Genomic DNA, 19,266 nt, shown 5'->3' on the forward strand with positions numbered 1-19,266 from the left:
GTGATCACATACAAAGACTGAATAATATTCCAATGTATTCACCTGGGTCTCAGCCTTCACCAACCATCCCAAAAAGCAGCAGCATACCGAGAAAGATGCTAGACTTACATGGAGAACGGACATCCTGCCTCCACCCTGCCTTCTCACCCTTAAGCACTCTCTCTGCCAGGATGGGAACCAGAAAGGGACTTCATACCTCTCTCCCTGACACCCTGCACAGCCCATCTCCCTCAGCTTTGACTGCCATTATGGGCTTTCTTCTATACCAATTCCTCATGGAATCTCTGTAACGTGTGTACAGGTGTTACTCAAACACTAAGCAATGAAGCTAGTTTCAGTCCATCACAATGACAGAGGGATAAGGCCGTGAGACACAGCTCTGCTTCCCCATCCTGACTGGGTACCACCATCACAAGCACTCACACATGTCACAGGGCAGAAAGCAGTACCTAATGGCACCAGTGACAATCTCCATTTTTACTGATAAAGAACACAGATCTCATGAGAAAAAACCAGAGCAGCCAAATACTATTCACAAAGGGTTGAAACCTCCTATAAGGAAACTGATATAAAGAATTGAAGTTCTACAGCAGATAGATGAAAATTATCCTGTCTCTTACTGGGCACGGAAAAATAATGGCCTTTTGATTTAAAGCTTCCTGTTGCTCTCTAGGGAGTTCTGTCTTCATGTTCTCTCAGATGTTTGAGCTTGTCTGGTGCTGCTCTTTGTCAGCAACAGAATATAGTTTTTCTGCACATGGACAGTTTAAGTCAGAATCCTGACAGAAGAGCAGGGAAGACAACACCTTCCTCAGAATTATCATTCTTTAGGCCTGACAGGCAAAACCATTTACTGGGAGACAGTGCAAAACACCTTCTGGAAGTCCAAGTTTAGTTGATAGCAGAAATGGTTCTGGTTGGAATGTCCACTTCTTTAAACTTTTAAAACATCTGCTTGTAGAGCCACAATTGCTATTGGTTTACATGGTTGATTTCCGAACATATTAACAACTGTGAGATACTAATACATGTAATGATATATCTAATGATGCTAAGGATAGCTGTCATAAATCCATCAGGATTACATTATAAAAACATAATGCAAAAATAAAGACTTCACAGAAAGTGAATGAAATTGAGCTACCACAAAACCATGTTGAGAAATGGTGAGCTTATGAGAGCTAGAAGACAGTGGTTAACAATCAGCGTCTTAAAGAGATTACATGGTCATTCAGTGGACTGTGCAGCAGCTCAATAAAAAGATATCATATTAATCATGTAACTAGACATGATCTCTGTGAGCACTGCACTACAGGCAGTCAGAAATTGCATGCTGTGTCTGTCTAGGTTTTCTTGCACAGCATTCGTTGAATACACATTTCTTCATCTGCATAGCGCACATGGAGCAGCCGTTGTGCCTGCCCAGGTTAAAACAGCCTGCACCCTACCATCTCCCTTCCCAACACACAGGCAGACACTCTACTCTTATCCCTCTCCCCAGCTATGCTGTCCAACAAAACTACACCACCTAGAACACCATCACATCCCAACAAGAAGATATAATTGGTATACATATCTCTTTAGTGACAAAGACTTTAGAATAATGTAAAAGCAATATGGCCATATGAAGCATTTCTATCACACTGAGAATAAGATAATACCAGGCTCTTCATTTTTACTTTAAAAAAATGAGGGGGTGGGGCAGGGGGGGGTAGGAAGAGGCAGAGATAAAAAACTACAAATGAAAAAAAAAAAAAAAAAGCTAACAAGAAAACACCCAACAACAAAGCACTTCAAAAGGCTGCTTTTTATCTCTCAAGCCATCATATGATATCAGTTAAGTTACTCCTTACGCATGCTGGGGATGGCTCCAGTGTTGCTGTTACAAATTTTGTTAACACTGACACAATTATGAATAGCAAAAATAAAAACACACATCAAAGTTGCCTTTTCATTCTGTCACAGTATGATAAAGTTTAGAGCTGCGACAAGGACACAAAGCTGTCTGCATATTCAGGAAGACAGCCCAACAACAGCTGCTGCTGCTTGTAGTGGGAAACCTTCCCTGCAATTTTAGGAACTAAAACCTTTTCTTTCTAAAAATCAGCTAAAATCCACTTTTACATGTATACATCCGTATTGCCCATAGGCAGAAAAATATTATTTTTGATTGGGTAAAACAGATTGCTAAAGAAAAAGATATTTTGATTTCTCACTTTGTGTCCGTCTAGGTTGAGAGAGTGGAAAAGGGCAGGGAAAAAAAACAGCACACCAAAATGAACAAATTAAACAGTACAAACTTAAGAAAAAAAAGCAAAACCAACATGCAATGAGCCTTGAAACATACAATAATATGCAAAACTGGTACATCACAATTCAAACTTTTCAATTAAACATAAAATGCAGTGGCTGCTTACTGAGCTGTGACACATGTCCTTGGTAACAGGATATGAGCTGTTCACCTCTGGGTCACCGTTCCTAATCCAGCCAGGAACAATAGTGACCACAAGTTGTTTACCATCTGACAGCTGTTTGCTAACTTACGTGAAATGAGTTGGTGGTCTCAGTCCATTTCCTATGGGGCAGGTGTCCACATTATAAAACAGCACTGTCACAATCCTTGTTGACCACCCCAGCAAAGAAACCGAGGAATGAATGGGCATGGAGAGCAAACTATATTTCCTTCCAAAGACATGGTCCCTTTGCGTCACAACTAAACCATAGCTTTCAGTGGAGAAGCCCAACTGCTGAATTTTATGGCTCAAATAGCAAAAGAATAGTAGCAAAAGTGGCTTAGACTTAGCTTTTTCCTAGGTATCAAGGAGACTGCCTTTAGCAGCTAATACAGATTATTGCAATTCTCCCAAGAGTTTATGGTCACACAATGGTATATACCCCAAGAGGAGCAAGCTGAATTTTTATTCTTCAGTAATTTAAGATAACAGCCAAGCACACTTCATAACAAGTAAAAATCCTCAATTGTACATGGAAGTGGCAAGGTTTAGAGGAGTTCTGCTGAGAAGGGTATGTAAAGGGCTTCAAGGTCTAAAGCTAAGGATCTCAAAACAGCTGAATACAATTTCTTTAAGTTACTTTAGGTTGAATAAGAGCTTCTGCTGGGTAATATGTTACAAACAATTCGCTGTGTTGCTCCACAGCAGTCAGCTTTCCTCTAGGCCAAACTTTTCATTTAACCTCTCAGTGCCCTTTCCTCAAATATGTAATTGTTTTCCTGTGTGGTTAAATACAGCATTTTTAGGTCTTTTCATCTGCACTCCTGGGATAGCACAAATTTCATCTGTACACAGAGTAGCACAAAATTTGAATGCAAACTTTTTTAAAGGAACAGCAAACAGTAATGCAAACAGATGCAAACAGCATCCAGAACCTTTTAGAGGATATCACTTCCTAAATAGCACTTTTAGGAAACGGCAAAATTAACATAGGAAAATGAAAGGAATGAACCTGTTACAACACAGGGTACAGCTCCTTTCAAGTTTTCCCTACCAGCTGCTTGCTGTACCATCTGTTGTTGCCTAAGCAGCTTCCTTCTGAATGGCTTTGCACTGAAGCAGAACTGCTCTCACTGCTGGACACAATCAGGTCAGGTCAGCGCTCCCCCCAGCACTGAACCTGCTGCCTGTCACAGCTTCCCCCACCTCGATATTTCTTACTGGCCACCAGCTCCCGAGGCCGTGCTGCATCTGTCAGGAGGCCCATTTTTTATCGCTCGCTCGCCATTCACACCGAGCAGGACAGAGCGCGTCTCACTTTGTGCAGGATGCACTCAGAGATTCCCGGCCGACACTCTGAGCCTGCGACCATATGGCCAGATTTATGCTGAAGCAGGAAAGATCGGCAAAAAAAGCCAAACAAATGGCCAAGCACACCCCTCAGCATGGCTTTTATTTTCTGCTTTGGGCCACTGTGGCCGTGCTGGAGGTTTTTCACCACGGAGCCCAGTGCGGAGGTCCGCGCTCCCTCTGGACCTTGAGGGCGGCTCCAGGGCCTGGGTCGGGAGGAGGCCGAGCGAACGGGGCAGAACACGGCAGGCCCCACCCGGAGCCCTGCCAGGAGCCGGCCCCGCCGCCAGCCCCAGCCCTGCCCCAAGGGGACCCTCCGGCCCCGCCGCCGGCCCGGGGGGCCGCGCACAAAAGGCCGGCCCGGCCCCGAGGCGCTGGTGCGTTCCCAACGGCGCTCCTTCCCGCGGCATCTGCGCAGGGAAACACACATCGCTGGGAGCCACTTTCACGATTTTGTTGCGAGCGGGATTAGCTGGATTAGGGGCCGATTCATAAGGACCCCCTGCGGCTGTGAGGAAGTTTCATCACAAGGTCAGTGTGGTGTGAACTATATTCTGTCAACACCACCACTCCTTATAGCCGGCTACAAAAAATACAAAAGGGCGGGGGGGGGGGAAGGAGGAAATTGCAAGTGAAATATATGAATGAACAGTTTACAGCAACAAAAAGATTTACCAATTTCCCCCTCAAATGCTTAAAAAGATGTGTACCCTTCAACGCTGCGTTCCTTTAAAACAAGAAACCTGTATTAGTAATTTTTAATTTATAAAGAATTTAGTGGTTTAGGAGGTGGGAGGAACCTGGGGAATAAGTGTAGCAACCCACACACAAAAACCACAGAGGAACTTCTGGCACTTAGTTTAAAACCAGTCATGCAGTTCCAAGATTGTTGCACTGTCGAGATTTTATTACATTTAATGCTGTCACCGTCAAGACTGTTTAATTCCTACCCTCCTAAGTGCAGTAAGTAACAGAGACATTAAAAAAAAAAGAGAGTTGGATTGAAGAAAGGAGAAGGTGAATTACAGGGGTTTTCTGTTTGTTTTTGCTCTTTAAAGCATAATTACCCACCTTGTACTTCCCCCATCTCCCCCCCAGCAAGATTCCCCTCATCCATCGTAATGACATCACTCAAAGACTGCAATACTTTTATATCTAGCATGATGCAAAATACAATTTATAATGAAAGAGCAGAACTTTTGTTTTGCATGTGTAGTTTTTGGGGGGTTTGGGGGGGGGGGCGGGTGGTTTAAGAGAAGTCCCTCTTGCACAGAACCAGGCTGTTCAATCAAAGCCTTATCTGTTATATTTCTGTCTTTCTCTTCTGTTTAGCGCATTCACCGACAAGAGAAAAGGGGCTAAAGCAATGGAGGCTTTGACCTGCAGCTGTAACACAATACTTTCGCACAGCCCTGTCGACCCCTGACATAAATTTTACACCGCAGCTGGCATTTACACACTTAACATTACCATATGTATAGCCTACTCTGTGCTAATTATGCTAATCACCTGTCTAACTCTCCGCTGCGAAAAATGGTTGTATTTAGCAGTCCACTGCCTACCAATACAGCTTACTGTGTGGCTGAAATGTACATTCAGACGGCTCTGAATGGCAAGATTTTTCCACGTTGCTGGCTTCATTCAGACCACAGAAAAATTTATTCAAGTCAACTGGTTTCGGTCCGCAACAAAAAAGTTACGAGAAAAAAGTGAGTGTGTTCCTGCCCTAACATTCTAAGTCTGCTTGCAAGCAAAATGATAAATCAATTGGTGTGGGAAACAAAAAGGGAGAAAGATTTCTTTTGCAAGCCATGTGAAACTGTAGCCTATTTAAAAAAAAAAAAAAAAAAAAAAAAAAAAAAAAAAAAAGAAGAAAAAGGTCATCCTATTTCCCCAAACCTCTAGAAAGAACAGTTTAATAGATATTTACACCTGCTCACAATTCTCTCAAGTAGCTACCTTTTATCTACAGTTGGAAGTCATACTAAACATGTTTCAGGTTTTGTTTCTTAATCATTTCCACTAGAATATTACATTTTCTATTATCTACTGCTTAAACAGCATCAGCTTCTAAACAGCTAGGGCTTCTCTTTTCTTCTGACTGTGGGAACCCTTTGAAAAGTTACTGAAGATTGGTGTAAATGAAATCAGAATGAGGCCCGTGTTGAGAGGCAAATAAGAAAAATGCCCAGGAGATACTTTATTGCACCAGTTCTTCTGGTGAGTATCTTCTTTAAGTACTTTTTTACCATTACAGAACAGGTAACTCAGAAAGAAAAAAAAAATTAAAGTTGTAATTAATAAGGGCATTTTTTAATGCTTAGTGTCAGCAGTAAGGGAAATGTTTAATTGAGTCCCTAAAGCTCATCATTCTACTGAGTATCACACTGAGGAGACTACAACAAGATCTGCATTGGGATTACATTCCTGAAGCTATTTAAATACAGTCTATCACACAAAGTTCCTATAACCCCCTTCTCCTCTGCACACACCCAAGGAAACTATGGTAGTTCAGATTTGTCAGATAATCAAAACGTAAATCTGATTATGGCATCACCCTTGGCAATTTCCTTTCAGGTTAGATTTGTGGAATCTTTTTCCAACTAGTTCGATATGGCACGTTCATACACATAATAGAAAAATGTGCAACTAAACCTTCTATATCCACTACTGCATCTGAATAAGGTAAGTACACTGGAAGGTAAGTAATTGTTAATACACATCCAGGAGATTTAATTAAAAACAAGAACAGCTCAGCAATGTCTATGCTCAGAAGGCCCAGTAACATACCCAATCACAGCATGAGATCAAGAAGATCACTATGTCTGTACCTTCCCAACTTCCCATCCTTTGTCCACTTCCTTTGTACTTCCAAGAGATTGCTGCTCACAATAAGGTAAAGCAACATGTTTTGCCTGTCAGCAATGGCCTTTACTTTAATATTTTATTTATTACATTGCCTGCTTGACTGCATTATAGACTTTCAGCCAAGACACATCTTGCTTTCTAGCATCTCAGTTTCAGTTCTCTGCTAGTCCAAAGCACTAATTTATCTGCGTTCTTTCAGCTCCAAAACACTGGTTGTGCAGCCAAAACCAGAAATAACACTACAACTACTGTTTATTTCAGAACATGATGTGGATTTTTCCCTTTTCTGCCTTTTTTTTTTTTTTTTTTTTGACTAGGAGATGGACCACCCTGCTCTCATGGCACAGAACACTATTTACATTGCAATACTTGACTGTGTAATACATCTGGCATTTTTGGGCAGGATTCCTGAGCTAGGGACCAGAAGCCCTTAAGCAATAATTTAACAGGGGAAAAAAATCATACAACTTGACTCAACAGTGCTCATTTCTAGTTTGCTGCACTTAACTTTTGATTACTGACTGAAAGGCAGAAATGCATCATACTGGTAAACAAGAGAAGACTGTTTCTCATAATTTATCTCACTGTTATTAAAAGAAGACTGTATTACAGTATAAGGACTGAGCTTCAGCTAATACGGGTGTACAACACTGCACATATGCTCGCACGTGAGCAAAATACAGATGTTTCAAATACACAATGATTACTTGTATATTGAAGCTGGAATTAAGTTCAGTACAATTCTCTAAAGAAGCAACACCTTTGCAGAAAGAATCAAGTTATGGTTCTCTTCATTCCCTTACCTCTTGTATATTTTGCTCTAGCACTGAAATAACTAAGTTTCCCAAAACCAAGCAGAAGTTAGAGCCAAGACATTCATTCTAAAAACCAAAATTAAAATTCTCCACACATCAAAACATGTATATGGTCAGCAGTTTCCATAAAGAACTTTTTACCTCATGAAACTACTACTGCTGCCAAAATCAGTCTGTTTATAGTATGCGAGGTGATAGTAAATGAAAATAACAGAGCAAAACCAAGAACAAGTAAATTGTATTTACAGATATTAAACTAAGTTTACACAATAAAAAAGAAATAAAGAGAAATATTTTATTTTTTAATTATGAATTAAAAACTACTCCTTTCAATTCCATTCTATCTATTTTACTGTACAATGAAAAACTATTCCATGTCAAAAGTCACTCAATTAAGAACAAGGGTGAATATAATTTATTGTATATGGTATTAATCAGTCATATTTGGCACAATCTGAGTGGATAATAAAATAGCACAGATTACGTAAAACTGGAGTAAAATATTTTCCTGTTCTTCTTAATTCATGGACACAGAAATGAAGGGGCCATTACAATATGGCACACATTCTCAGCACAGATATCACACTTTAAAGCACAGAGATTTCTATCATGAGGCACCGTCTTGGGAATCTGCCACTCCAGCAAAGCATCAACAGAAGAAGGCAGAAAATGGTGTGGTTTCTTAAGTATTAATGAATGCTGTGCACCTTTACTTTTCTGAACTCTGAGAGATGACTACATTCTTATAATAGAACTGTCATGAAGACCTTAAATAGAACTGCCATGAAGACCTTAAGAAGTTTTACTGATTTCTTCAGATTTCCCTGGAAGAGTAACTCACAAACATAACTGGGGCAAGACTCCCTGCACACTACAAGGCAGCAGAGATCAGAGAAATTAAAGAACCAAATCCTGAAATACTGAAGAAAAATAAGACAAATACTGAAGAAAATAAGGATGGCTGAGAAAATGCACATAACTGTATAGTATATACAAAGAAAAGTGAACTTCTTGATAAAATTCTGCACTCAAGATCCTGCTGAACTCTGAAATAGAGCAGCTAGAGCCACATATACACACAGCACCCTCTGAAGACAGAAAAAGCACTGTGCAAAAGATTGGACTTTATTCTGCATACAGAAGAAAACACCTGACAAGTAACAGCCCAACAAGGTCTATAACCAAAATGCTGCTTTAATCAATCAGAAAAAATGCTAGCCATGGGGCAAAGAACTTTACAACCATGGTTTTACCTGAGTGGTTATAGGTTGAAGCAGGTAATTCACAGTTAAGTTAAAAAGATTATGTGTAATAGTCCAAGAGTGTGAAAATGAGAACATTTTCCATTAGACACCAAAAGGAAAGTAGTGGAAAACACATCAAAGCCAGCATCCTAGTGGACACAGCTCCAATATGTCACAGGGAGGTCAGTTTTTAAGGAAAAATCCAACTGAAATATAAACATGGCATTATGGAAACCAGACAAATCTCCCATAGCTTTGTCCAGCCAGCGCTAATCTAGGCATCAGCTGTGGTGCATAATCTAAATAAAGGGATCAGTTGGTTCATACATCTGGAAGCTGTCACATTTTGGAGCCTCCTAACAGTTATGTGTAAGTACAACATTCACTTGGATGTAACAGCCTCTAAATTTGTTGAGTAGTCAAGAACAGTTACATGCATACACTACATTATATTGTTACTGTCTGGGGAACCACCGAAAATATTATGTAATGGCAGGGCGTGTACCACCTCTTACCACAAAAAAAAAGAAAAAAAAAAATCATGGAAATCGACAGGTTCAGGGTGAGCAGCTCAGGTTTACCTTAATGCATTCTATGCTGAAAGCAAGCTTGAGCCCCCATGGCTTTTAGAGTTCATTCTTTTCTGAACTCACTGGCTGCTGACGAATAATGAGGAAGGAAGGCCAGTTCTCTACAAAAACAACCAAATAAACATAAAACCAGGTCACTTAGCAGGTGGCAAGAGCTGATAGTAAGTAGGGTCCAAACCACTCACTACCACATCCACATCCACTCACAACCACAGCTTCAGTAGCAGCCAGCCCTACAGCTGAGTTAGTTCTTTTGTTTACCTATGCTTCCCTGTTCCTGCTCAGCAACAGCAGCATGGGGAACAACAATAAAGCAGTGTTGCTTTCAACTATCCTATTTCACTCCAGGACTTCTGTACCAAAATCTACAAGCTCTCCAGAGCTACAGAAATGCCTTCAAACCCTGTTCATAAGCAGCAAAATCCCCAGAGCACAAGATGACACTCAAAGCTCTGAAGAGGAGGACAATGGCATAGCCCAGGCGCCACCCTGTTTAAATGCACATTCCAACAGAGAAAGAAACAGATCCTTCCAAACAATGATCTGTAGGGCACATTCTGGCAGGGCATTGGCAACACTGTTAAGTTTGGAAATAACAGTGAAGATTAATTTTCTCCAGCCTTGAGTAAAGTAAGTGCCTCTGAAGTCTGAAAGGCAGAAGGAACCATGCAACAATGCACTTACAGCTTAGAGAGGTGCCAGTTCTACAGGAGGAACTTCTCTTTCCCTTCCCTGAAGAGGATAACACATGGGCAGACTGTTAGTCTGCTCTGGCTTTGCACACGGATACGGCCTGGTCATACTAAAGTCATTCCAAGTTCTGCCACCACATTCAGTGAATTTGGGATTTCACCCTCTACCTTTTTAATGACCAAAGAATGGTCACAGGCAATACCCTTTATTAAAACTCTTACAGATAAAAGAGGAACTTTACATGCTGAACCTGCAGGGATTTTTTCATGTACAAGCTTTTTATCAAGGAGCACCAACTCCAAGCAATGATGTGGATGCCTGTCAAGATGGAACTTAACAGAGATCTCCAGTGATTTTGAATTTAATAGCAGGCTCTTGAAAGATGACAATCAATTAAATATACATCTAAGTAAACCTTTAAACATCTTTTCTTAACAACTTTCAATACAGAGAAGCAGAGGGAGTTCAAATTCAAAGAAACATAACACCCACTGCCTGGATGTTTTTATCCACAAATATAATGTAAATATTATTGATATTCCTCTTCAATATATCAATAAATATATTGATATTACTCTTCAAAACAGTAGCATGGACTGAAATACTTTTGTGCTCCATCACTAAACATTTAAATAAACATGTTGCTCAGATAACCATCCTTCAGCTAAGATGTGGAAAAAAAGAGATGTAATAAATCATCGTACTGAAGTCAGACAAAATAGTGGCTTGGAAATTTTCCAGATGAACACCTTCCAATGAACTCTCAATATGCACTGAGGAATGCAGCACAGTGTAAGACAGCATTCAAGGACAAGTAAGCTCTAAAGTCACCTGATTCACAGGAAACTAATGAATTTGGTCAGAGACAATGTCTTGACTGCCACAGAGCCTGCCAACAACCATCGTGACAGACTGAAGAGCAGGGTAACTTCTGTAACTTCTCCAATATCATGCCAATGTAGTGATACAGGAGCAAGCACACCTAAAACAGTACTCCCCTGTTGCTGTCCACAAATGCGTATGTTTGTGGGAGAAAGGAATTATACTTGACTGTGTCAAGTCCTGCTAACTGTACTCAAACCAAGCATATTACTTCAGCCCACTTACATAAATTTGTCTCCTTGAAAAAACAAATTCATGCAGATCTGTTCCATTACTAGTCTTTTTTGTTTCTCCAAAGAATACTAGTGTAAAGTTAACTGGTGCCTTCAGGCAGAACTTAAGAACAACTTTTCTCTCCACCTGCACTTAATCTTGCTGGGTTAAGAAAACTGAGAATCTACGGAAATAATACTGGTTCCAGCATCATTCACACACTTTCCTCATTTTCACCTCATTCTTAAGTTGCATGGGTAGATTAACATATTTTAAGAAGGGTCAGCCATAAGTACAATAGAGCAACCCAATTTTTGACCCTTAAGAGAGAAAGGAAATAATACTACACATAGCCCAAATCATGACTTACAAAGTATTTCTGATGTACACACTCAATCCTAATTCACTTACAATTTGAACACACTCACTTTATTCCACATACCTGAACTGAAGGATGCAGTTCTGAAGCATTCTCTGCAAGATGTCCTACTTATATGTATCATCCACCCTCTTCCTCCAAACTGGCTTAAAGAAGAAGCTCTGCATGTTAGAATTCAGTTCAAGCTCACAAAGCTTTGTGAAGAGGGCTACTTAAGGAGGGAATAGTTTTGACTGAACTTCAGCTAGTCCAAATAGTGAAGAAAGCAAAAAGGAAGAGAAGAAGAGCATGATCTTTGATCACTTAAGGAACAAAGCTAATTTTAAAAAAAGTGAGGAGAAAAAAAATCCCAAGACAATGATGACATGAAATGAAATACCAAAGCACAAAACTAGACCATCTCCCCCATTATAAGCTGCTCCAATTAACATCATTTAAGGCATTGCAGTAGCCAAACCTCAAGCTTCATTTAACAGAACCTTCTCTGGAGCCACAAAACTACCTTCTTTCAGAAGCAGAGGCTGTGAATTTACATGTGTGACTGCTGTTGACACACTGGGTCTTAAGACTGCCTATTTAGAGTGGTAGCAAATAAACATATCCAGTTATGAGCATGATTTCTTTTCCATCCAGAGCACTCTTGAGCTATGAATGGATGATTCTAAAAGCACATCTGTGTCCAACAAAATTCAGTCACTGAGGAAATCAATGCAAAGCCTTTTTTTTCCCTCTCTGTGTGTACAATGTATAAAGATGCTAAACAGTCTCCACAACTCCAGGATGCATGGACACCCACATACAGCAGCTCAACTCAAGCTGAATAACAGAACTGCCATTAAAATGCCAGTCCAGAATTTGTCTGCCCTGGCAGACAACCCCTGCCACCAGCAGCAAGGTATGCACATGGGGATGATAGATCTGTTCATGTGCTGAGAAGATACAAGTATATGTCCCAGGCAAAGTCTACAAGACAGCAACATAGATGGAGCCACTGTGGGACACAGAGTAATAAATGAAGTATTCTGAACAGCAGCCAGAAGAGCACTATGTTTAAAAGAAACCCTGAAGAACAAAAAGCTACTCTACATCACTTAGTGCCAAGAAACAAGCTGAGAGGAAAGCCACTTTGATATCAGGAGGCTCAGAGAAGGCCAAGAATGCTAGCATAAATTCTGAAGAAGGAAGACTACTACACGAAATCTGAAAGAACGATGTTTTGAAGATCTCTCTTGGAAAGTTTGCCTACCAGGTGAGCTTCTAAACTCATGTAAATATTTCAACCATAACAGCTGCAGCCTCAGACTGCTAATCATTTAACTTGGAATGTGCATGGTCTTAAAACTCATTCAAAGTTCACTGTTTGTTAATTAATTATTTTAAATGGTTTTAAAGCAACAATTTACTTGCAGCAAACTTCAGCGCTATATTATGTTCCATAGTATTCAGAAACAGACCCTATCAAATTTGTTTCTTTAAATACTGCCAATTTATTCAGCAGTAATAACTGTAAAAAGTCTCACTACCAAATCAAAACTGTTACTTGAAGTATATTTCAAGTAATCTATGAATCTACACAGCACATACGAGACAGTTCAGTGATCAGGTCTAGCTGGAATGGGGTTCGGAAAGGCAGGTGCTGCTTGACCAATCTTATCTTCTTCTACAACTTAGTGGATTAGAGAAAGGCCATGGATATTGTCTACCTGAATTTTAATAATGTCTTTAACACTGTTTCCTACAGCATTGTCCTGGTGATACTGGCTGCTCATGGTCTGGACAGGTGCACTGTTCACTGGGTTAAAAACTGACTGGATGGCAGGGCCCAGAGAAAGTTACATCCAGATGGAGTCACTGGAGGGGCTCCCCAGGGCTCAGTGATGGGACAAGTCCTGTCTAGTATCTTTATCAATTATTTGAATAAGCAGTTCAAATGCTCCCCCAGTCAGTTCCCAGACACCACCAAGCTGCATGCGAGTGTTGATCTGCAGGAGGACAGGAAAGCTCTGCAGAGAGACCTAGACAGGATGGATGGGCAAGGCCAATGGTATGAGGTTCATACCATGTTCTACAACATGAAGTGCCAGATCCTGCCCTTGAGTCCTAACAGCTCCATGCAGGGCTACAGGCTTGGGGAAGAGTGGCTGGAAAGCTACCCCAGGAAACAGACGTAGGGATGCTGAAGATGAGCCAGCTGTGCCCAGGTAGACAAGAAGGCCAATGGCATCCTGGCCTGTATCAGCAACAGTGTGGCCAGCAGGAGCATGGCAGTGATTATCCCCCTGAACTCAGCACTGCTGAGCCCACACTTCAAATTCTGTGTTCAGTTTTGGACTCCTCCCTACAAGAAAGACATAGAGGGGCTGGAGCAAGTCCAGAGAAGGGCAGCAGAGCACAAGTCCTGTGAAGAGCAGCTGAGGGAGCTGGGGTAATTTAGCCTGGAGAAATACACCCTTGGGATGATCTCATCCCTCTCTACAGCTACCTGAATGGAGGATGTAGGCAACAAGTGACAGGATGAGAGGTAATGGTCTCAAGTTGTTCCAGGAAAGGTTTAGATGGGACAGCAAAAAAATTTCTTCACAGAAAGGACTGTTAAGTGCTGGAACAGGCCACCCTTGAATTACCATCCCTAGAGGTATTTAAAAGGTGTTTAGATGTGACATTTAAAGACATGGTTCAGTGGTGAACACAATGGTGCTGGCTTAGCAGTTGGATTTGATGATATTACTAATCTTTTCCAACTTAAACAATTATAGGATTCTACATTCGGCCAGCACTGCCTAGTTCATCCAAACTCTCAGTAAACAAAAAGTAAAAGGTAAAGTGAGACGCTGTTTTTAATAAACAGGACAATTCAGCCACTACTTCTTCACTAAGAAACCTTGATCTAGAGTCCTTTACTGTACCAACCTCCATGGAAGGTACTTTAAAGCTGTTAGGACCACTTCCATGCAAGTGCAGAAGAAAAAGTTTGGTGCTACTTTACACTTCTGCATAGGAAGAATGGCATTTTTCATGCTATCTGTTCCATCTCACACTCTCAATCTATACTCCTGCTTGTAGTACAAAAAATATGCAATTGCTATCTGTTACGAACACCCTAGCTCATGAGCAGAACATTTACAGAGCCACTGCCAAGAAAGCACATTATAGCAAGCTCTTTTCTATGAATGGTCACGTAGTGCTAGAATGGGAAAACTGGAAAATAAATAAAATTTAATCCAGAATGTTTTATTTCACCTTAATCTGCTAGCTTTTGCTGGTTACTTTTGAAATGCAAGGATTTCTTAATGCAGACTTTTCTTTTCAATGAAAAAACTAAACTAAATAAATGTGAAATTACATAGGTCAACTCTGTCAAACTAGCCACATTATGAAGTCATCTTAGTCATAAAAACCTCAGAGATCAATTTCCACTAGATTCTATACTAGGAACTTCCCCCCATTCCTTCCCCATAACAATAATGACATGAGAAGAGACCAGTGTAGCAACTATTTTGCAATCCTATTTTTTTCCCTTGAGAATTGTATTTTTACTGACAGGCCAGTCACTGAGGCATCACCAGCAAGTAGTTTCTTGGTATTACAAGGCTACAAAAAGCAGGTGGCATTAATTGAATAGGATCACCATTCCAAGCAAGAGAACACCAGTTACATCAGGATAATAAATGTCAGCAGAGCATGTGGGATGGAGCTGCAATCACATATTAATCTGTCTAACACAGAAAAGCAGAAACAAAATACCTAAGAACAAAAACTGACAAAAGAAACCTCTCCACAACAACCTCACAGTGTGTTTGGAAGAAAAATGAACCGCAAGAAAAACAAGATTCACAGTTGTTTTCATTAGTATTTAAGGTAGTGTGGTTAGTGACCACTGCAAACTCTGATTGCACGTCTCTGCCTACAGATGGGACCCAGCAGTGCCTTGTTCTGTTTCTCAGGCAGAACTGCTGGCAGCAGATCTCACCATATTTTGAGCTACTGGACTACACTACATGGACCAAAAAACGATCACTATTTTCCACAATAGAAAAAACCACCATCTACTAAATGACTGCGGAATCCAATCCTGACCCCAATGCGGCTGTCATCTGCAAGGATGCCGATATGCTCTAATTCACCTGGGGCACGACAGACCACCTTCAGAACAGGCACCGACTTTGTTTCCACTCAGCCCTAGCTTTTCCACACATACACGTACAGAGAGCTATTTAGAACTGATTATTTATGCAGCCTCTCACATTAACTTTTATAAGCCAAATACTGCTGCAAGCTACTTTGACATAAACCTAGAGCAGTAATTGCTGCAGACAAGGAACTCTGTTTCCACATCCATCCAGCAGCTAACGGGGGAACGTGATCCTTAATAAACAGTATTTTCCCGCAGAAAAAAAAAAAAAAAAAAAAAAAAAAAAAAAAAAAAAAAAAAAAAAAAACACGAGAAAGAAAAAAAGAAGAAAAAAAACACCACCAAGAACTACACCTAAACCTCAAACCCCCGGCAGCCTGGAGCCATGGCTCTCAGCGAGGAGTGCGCCGCCCGGCTGGCTGCCCCACTCCAGGCTCCGCTTCGCCTCGGCTGCCTTTCTTTCGTGGTTTTTTTTTTTTTTTTTCCTCGTTCTCTCCCTCTCTTATTTTCCTTTCTTTTTTTTCCAGCGCTGCGCCCCGCGCTCCCCACAGCTGAACGCTGTCCAGGGCCCGGACCACACACAGGCTCCCGCCCCGCCGCGCCGCCCGCCCCTCCCCCGCCGCGGCCGCGCGCACTCCCAAAATGGCGGAGGGGACGCCTCCCGGCAGCGCCGCCACTTCCCGCCGCCGGCGGGGACGCGGAAACCCGCCGCCCGCAGCTCGCCCGCACTGCGAGGCGGGGCAGAGGTGAGGGCACGGAGCGCTGCTGACGGGCTGTCCCGGCGGCCCTCCGCCAAGTGCACGGCCTGGCCGCCGCGGCCCCCCGCGGGCGGAGCAGTGGTACGTGCCGCCCGGGGCTGCGCGCCCCAGCTCAGTGCCCGCCTCCCGCCCGCCTTCCCCGCCGGCGGCCGCTCCTCCCGGGCATGCCGAGCGGCCCTGGGCTGCGCTGCCGGCCGGCCAGCCGGGCAGAGACGGCAACAGAAAACAGGGGCACCACCCCCGGACTTACCTTCCACCCACAGCTCCTCCACGTTGGTCTCGAGATTAGCTGCCCTTAATCCTACAGCGAAAGCCCCAAATATCAGGAGGCCGACAACCAAAAACTTCCCGCAGTTTTTCTGAATGTAACAGCCCAGTTTAAACAACAGTCTCTGAAACTTTGCTCGCAGCCACAGCGGCGCTTTCCGTCCCGTCGCCTTCCCCTGCAAAGCAAGAAGAGGTCAGTAGTTGCGGGCTGCGGCAGCCGCCACAAGTGGGGGGAGCCCCCCAGCCCTCGAGATAGCTCGTGTCCCTCGGGGCGCAGAGCCCGGAGGAAGGATGAAGCGCCGTGAACAGCTCAAACAGGCATCCTTCCAGCAGGGCCCTTTGCCCCGCGGCCTTGCCGAGCAGCCACCCTCAAGCACGCACACAGGGACAAGATGTACCTGCTGTCAGCCATCCTTGCCCCAGACCAACATGCGGGTTTGGGGGTGACAACACTGCGTCGGCCCCCGGGCCCTCGCCTGTGCTGGCCACCACCATACTCTTCTCTTGCCCGAGGCATCACCACCAGCTCAGGCTGCAAAGCATTCGCGCTGGTGAGACCCGTGGCTCCAGGGAAGAAGAAACCACTTCCGACAAACCTCAACAGGCACAAGAAAGAAAAGTCCCTTTTCCTGTTCTCCTCGGAACCCCAGAATGGCTGGGAGGAGACGCGGGGGGATTGTGTGATAGATAGTGGGTAGCAGTGGCCGTTTCCCCCATTCCCAGCTCCTAGTAGGGCTTGGTGATGAGGCAAGACCCACGTGGTGAGCAGCACTGTAACATCTGCAGTAATTCATTTCCATAGAGTTTGGAGACGCTGTGTGATCTGAATTAGGAAGTAGAGCAGCCATCTGTAAGTTACGACAATATTTGTGAACGGAAGAGGGCAGCCACATGGATTTTTTTTTTCCTCCTTCTTTCCCTCTTCTTACAAAGCCTAGAAATCCGCTCCCTGAAGTGAAACCATCCCTGCAGCAAGGCAGCTTTTGGAGATTGTTTACTTTGAACATTTTTTGGCCAGCGGAGATTGGCGGCCGGGGCTGTTCTCCCGCCCCGCCCCGCACCTCCAGTCCTCCGCGGGGACCGGCGCGGCAGGGTTAAGGTGGCAATTTGTTTATGGCCCTCGCTCCCCCTCCGGCCGCCGGGCAAGGGAGAAAACCGCTGCCTTCTTTGCTGGGGGACCCCGTTCTCCCAGGGCAGTCGCCGTCTCGGTGCTCGGCGGAAAACTTCACAAAAGCACAACTTCTGCCAAGAAGCCGGCCGGTTTCTCCCCTGTTCCGGCCGGGACCGGGTGTTGGCTAGATCGCAGGGCGCTACGAGGGGATGGAGAAGCAGAAAGGAAGCGGAGAGAGAGAGGGGGAGAGCGGGCCTGGGGTTAGCCATAGGGAGGCCGGGACCGAGCCGAGGCTATTACGGGAAGTTTAGGAGAAGAAGTGCTCCGCAGCACAGGCACGCACCAGGGCAGGCACAGGCGAGCAGGGAGGGAAGGAGGGCACTCTCTCCCGCACTGAAGAGTCACAGACGTCCCTCTCATTTTCCCAGCATTTTATTGGTGGCCGTTTCATTTCCATCTCCTCCTTCCACCCCCGCGAGAAAACACACCACCTCCCTCCTCCTCCCCCGCGGAAAAAGCAGCACTACCACTAGCGTGTATCTCTGGAAAAAAAGAGTGAGAGATTGAATGCACCTTTGAAATCTGCTCCAAAGCGAAAGCCGCATCGCAGTAGCTTGGTCGCTGCAGATACTCCCGGTCGGGCACCGCGGCGCGCCGATTCCCTCCAGTCCTTCGCCGCCTCCCGCCGCCGTTTCTCGGCGCCCGGCCGGGGTGGCCTCCGCCGCCCGCGCTGCTGCTGGTCTCCGGCTCCGACGCGTTACCGGCCGAGGCCATGTTGCCGCCGCCGGCGGGACGGGAGAGCTGCCGCTGGCGCTGCCGCGGCCATTGCCACATCGCGCGCGGACCCCGAGCTGCAGGCGGTCGCTCCCCGCGCCCGGCGAGGGCGGGCGGACGGGCGGGCGCGACCCCCGGGATCCCCCGGCCGCCGCCGCGCTAGCCTCCGCTCCCGTTGAAATCGCCGACTCCGGCCGGCCTCCGCTGCCTCGGGGAAGCCGCTGTCCGCGGCGGCGCTCAGCGGCGGCGGCGGCGCGGCGGCGCAGCGGGCCGCGGCTGCTCCTGCTGCTGCTGGGCTGCCTCGCCGCGCTGCACCATCCTGCTTCAGGGCCGGGGTGCTTCCCGCGGGCCGCGGGGCCGCCGGGGTTCCGCGGTTGGCCCCGCCGCGGCGGCGTGCGGGAGGCTGCCTGGGGCTCTCCCCCGGTGTGTGCGCGGCAGCACCGAGCTGCAGCCCCTCGGCTCCAGAGATGAGATGAAGAAGAAAAAAAGGACTCTCTCCATTTGGATAAAGAGGAGGAGGAGGAGGAGGAGGAGGGGGGGGGGTTGCCCGGTCCATAGGTGGGGGGTGGGGGGAGTATGAGTGGAGAGAGAGCGAGAGAGGGAGGGAAAAAAAAAAGGGGCTGAGAGCCCGCCCCCGGGGCTGTCAGATGGCTTGGGTTTCTGCGAGGTGATTGGCTCGGGTAGGGCAGAAATTACTCAGCAAACATGACTATTATTAGCTGCTTAGCAACAGCTCA

At 44.7% G+C, this 19,266-nt stretch overlaps 1 protein-coding gene across 4 annotated transcripts in view; it reads right to left on the reverse strand.

The window, feature by feature from the left end:
* PTCH1 (patched 1) overlaps positions 1–18,572 on the reverse strand; it is a 67,499-nt gene extending 48,927 nt beyond the window's left edge. For all 4 annotated transcript variants that reach the window (XM_041399467.1, XM_041399466.1, XM_041399465.1 and 1 more), the window contains exons 1-2: positions 18,329–18,572; positions 16,628–16,820 (exon numbers count right to left, since the gene is read on the reverse strand). In XM_041399467.1, the coding sequence (XP_041255401.1) occupies positions 16,628–16,820; positions 18,329–18,529 (394 nt within the window). In that variant the 5' untranslated portion in view covers positions 18,530–18,572. The remainder of the gene's footprint in view (positions 1–16,627; positions 16,821–18,328) is intronic.
* Between the last annotated feature and the right edge of the window lie 694 nt (positions 18,573–19,266).

Source organism: Onychostruthus taczanowskii, unplaced genomic scaffold, assembly GCF_017590055.1.
Source record: "Onychostruthus taczanowskii isolate IOZ18803 unplaced genomic scaffold, ASM1759005v1 scaffold160, whole genome shotgun sequence".
Classification (NCBI taxonomy): domain Eukaryota; kingdom Metazoa; phylum Chordata; class Aves; order Passeriformes; family Passeridae; genus Onychostruthus; species Onychostruthus taczanowskii.